The sequence below is a fragment of the Stegastes partitus genome, unplaced genomic scaffold, assembly GCF_000690725.1.
Source record: "Stegastes partitus isolate 25-593 unplaced genomic scaffold, Stegastes_partitus-1.0.2 Scaffold3807, whole genome shotgun sequence".
In the NCBI taxonomy this organism is placed as follows: Eukaryota; Metazoa; Chordata; class Actinopteri; family Pomacentridae; genus Stegastes; species Stegastes partitus.
The window spans coordinates 3,612-7,427 of record NW_007581538.1 but is presented as its reverse complement, the minus strand read 5'-3'; the positions used below and the strand labels follow the sequence as shown (position 1 = coordinate 7,427).

The window sequence follows — 3,816 nt, the reverse complement described above, 5'->3', positions numbered from 1 at the left end:
GGGATTTGTACCAACAGCTGTTTATTTGACTTTAAACTCTGCCTCGTTTGTCTTAAGATAAGATAAACTTTGATTCCTCACTGGGGGAGTTTACAGCAGCCGAAGACAAATACTAGATGATAATATGATAAGATAATAGAGATTATGTACTTCTTTTATATGTAAAGACGATGAATTGACTTATGAATGTGTATTTTTAGCACTTCCTGTCTATTGACTTGCACAGCTTGCTTCTCAAAATCTCTTTATCGTAGCATTTGGTAGTTGTAAAATTCCTCCCATGTGGGAAACCTACTTGCCAATGAGACTGATTCTGATTCTAAATTAGATTATTAGATAAAAGCCGTCAGTATTTTTAGCCACAGTTTGATCAGTTCTTGTCCCGAATTTGAAACCCTCCAACTTTTCCCTTTTATCTGCAGGGATGACCTGATGACGGCAGCATCTGTCTTCTTCGACCTCTTCCTGCATCATCCCAGCTCCGTCGGATAGGACGCCTCCCCCCTCCGTCTGAATCGTCTGCTGTCCCTCCCCCTCCCCTCATCACATCCTCTTCCTTCAAAGACCCCAAACAACTCGGGATCAAACCGCCCTCAAGGCCTCCTCTGAGCTCCTCCCCCTGAACAAAGAGACCATGTATTGCCTACAGTGGCTGCTCCCGGTGCTGCTCATCCCCAAGCCGCTGAACCCGGCGCTGTGGTTCAACCACTCCATGTTCATGGGCTTCTACCTGCTCAGCTTCCTGCTGGAGAGGAAGCCCTGCACCATCTGTGCCTTGGTCTTCCTGGCTGCCCTCTTCCTCATCTGCTACAGCTGCTGGGGCAACTGCTTCCTCTACCACTGCCAGGACGCCGCGCTGCCGGACGCCGCCCACGACCCGGCCATCGTCGGCACCTAGGAGAGGAGGGCGGACGCCGGAGACGAGGGGGAAGAGTGGTGGCGCACTGGGAGGTTACTGTAGAGCGATACTGCCATGCTGTGAGAGGAGGAGGACGGACTGCGGTTCTGTGGGCAGTGCTGGAAGGGAATACCGAGAGCGGCCAGCCAAAGACGGTATTAAAACAAAAAAAAACAAAGGATGCTGTTTAGTCATGCTGTAAAGAATCCGAGGAAGGTGGAGGTGCTGTCGGAGGAGATGATGTTTGGGGGAAAGAGAGGCGCCCAAACTTAAAAAAATAAATAAAATAAAAAAATGCAAAGGGAAAGACGCGCGTGTTTAACTCGGTGCTGAGGAAAGAAGAACTTCACTTTTACAAACGTACAGTATAACGCCACATCAACCTAAAGTCTCCACTGTGTGTCAGTATTCTGGTTCCTTGTTTACTTCCGAGAGAGACTCTCCACGTTCACCCGGGAAACGTTTCGCTCTTCAAACTGCCAAAACTCACACCAACCGCGCTCCTCGCTCCCTCGACGGACTCCGAACGCCGGGCGGCGTCAGATGATAAAAGCCTTGACGTGTTTGAGGGGAAACGAGGAGCGAGGCGCCGTTTTCGGTCCCTCACGTGACCAAACTCCGTCGCCACCTTTTTGTTTTTTGGCTCTGCACATGCTCAACACTTAGAGCACACTGACACTGGACAATCAATAACTATGCTGTGAATAATTCCTCCCCTTTTCTTTTTTCTTTTTGTTTTCTGCTGCATCGCTACCCAAAATGCACCTGGGGAAAGGTGTGATAATGCTGAGGAACTGCCCCGTTGTCGGTGTTGTTGTTGCCCCGTGTGCTCTGCAGCCGCCCCTCTTCCCGCCACATCCAAACCGTTTAATTTTCTTGTGCATGGGTTGTTTTTCTTTCTCCAGTTCACACACACAGATTTCAATGAATTAAAAAAACAAAATGCTGAAAGTTTCCAAAGGGTAGAAGAGTCTGGATGTGTGCAGGCTGAATGAAAGACTTATTTTGTGTGCGTGTGTCATGTGCGATAGTTTCTTTTTTTTGTGATCATAACTGATTTACAAAAGAAAAGACGTGGCGAGACACGAGGAAACAAAGAGGAGATGGTCGGCATTTCCAGCAACAATAAGCAATACGGACTGGAGGGGAAACGCTATCACATTCTCACAAGAAGTTTATCAGTTTCCTCGCGCGTCGCCGCTCCGAGTGTTTCGCCGCCGGACACGAGGTGTTTCTACTCTGTACCTGTTGGTGTGTCTGGGGAGAGTGTGCGTTGTTTTTTTTTTTTTCTTTTCTCGTGTGTGCGTGGCCTCTTGTCGCAGTGCTGACGACGCTCACTGCTACACGACTGCTTTGGTTTTAATTTAAATAAAGTTTTTCCTCTCGACGTGTTGACCTGCGTGGAATTCAGTGTTTGGTTGTTTTTCTTTAAATCCAGCAATCCTCCATTTTTAACTTTATTTCGGGGGGGTTTGTTTTTAGAACTCTGAATAAGCAATCAGCTTCATCTACTTCCTGCAGCAGATTTATCTACACACACTTCCCCATTTTGTCTAAACGCGTTCGGCTGCTTCATATTTCCCACTAGATGGAGACATTCGGGTCCACGTGAAGCTCGTTACACCTTTTATGATCGATGCTCTACGAAAAGCTTAAGCATTTTTATTTAAAATTATATGTATATTTTTTTGCAGGTTTATTTTCTGGGAACCAATGAAACAGTTTCTGGTTCAGGTGTATTTGTGAGTCTTGGAAAAGACTTAACAATTATTTTATATTATTTCCATAATATAAGACCTTCCAAGAGCTGCAACAATCAAGTATTAAAATTCTCAGCTATTAATCCAACCATCAGTTATTTTGATGATTGAATAATTAGACTGAGTTGTTTGTTTATTTGTTTTGGGGAAAAAAAGGATAAAATACTGATTCCAGCTGCCTAAATCAGAATATTTTCTAATTTAAGACAAAAATAAGTCTGTATTATATATGACTGAATATTAATATATAGTTTTCCCACTGTGGGGAAAATCTTGTCAGTTTTTCTTTGTAGGTAACAAAAGAACATTCAGAGTTAATAAAGTATAAATCATCTTATTTAGTCTCTGCTTTTAAGATCTTAAGTCTGACTTTGTTTTGCTGCTGCAACAGTTTATTTGTACTTCTTCTCTTCTACAGCTGTTTGGGGAATTATTTCACAGCAACTTAATGTCTAATTAATCTCATGTACGGGTTGAACAAAGTACATTATTTGACCAATATTTTGGTTTAATTCCATTTTTATTCAGAATTTCTGCCTTCTCCTGAGGTTTTTAGTGGATCACAAGTTTCTTAATCCTGCTGAAAAGTGAAGAACAGCACATATGCTTTCTTTTCTTAACATATTTTCTTTCCCTTTAAGTTATTTTTTTGGCCTTTGTGCCTTTATTTGATAGTGCAGTGAGAGAGAGAGACAGGAGAATGGGAAAGGGCCATGAGCGGGATTCAAACTCATGATTGGCTCATGACTCATGATTCAAACTCCACATTGGGACTGTAGCTCTGCACATGGGACGCCAGCTCAACCAGGTGAGCTATAGCGGCGCCCTTAAACACATTTTCAAGAGTTACTCCAGTCCAATCACGTTACCTGTAATAAAATGAGCCCAGAATATTTTATTAGAAGCTCTGCAGGAAAAGCAGGAAGCTTGACTGAGCGCACTGCAATTATTTAATCATTACTGTATTTAAAAAAAAATATCTGAGGCACTGTAGTTCTCGAAGTGAGAAGTTAATTACAGACAATTTACGTGACTTTCTGGCAAACTGTATTTTGTTTGTGATGCAGATGTCATAAAACACAGTATTTACATCCACACGGTGGATCTGCAGCACATGAAGCGGTTCTTGAACCATTTTATTTCCCACAAACGTGAAGC

At 43.2% G+C, this 3,816-nt stretch overlaps 1 protein-coding gene across 1 annotated transcript; it reads left to right on the top strand.

Moving 5' to 3' along the window:
• The first annotated feature begins 408 nt into the window (after positions 1-408).
• LOC103376305 (bladder cancer-associated protein) lies at positions 409-2,304 on the top strand. The gene has a single exon (XM_008306680.1). The coding sequence runs from the start codon at positions 635-637 to the stop codon at positions 896-898; it is 264 nt and encodes an 87-aa protein (XP_008304902.1). The 5' UTR covers positions 409-634; the 3' UTR covers positions 899-2,304.
• The last annotated feature ends 1,512 nt before the right edge of the window (positions 2,305-3,816 follow it).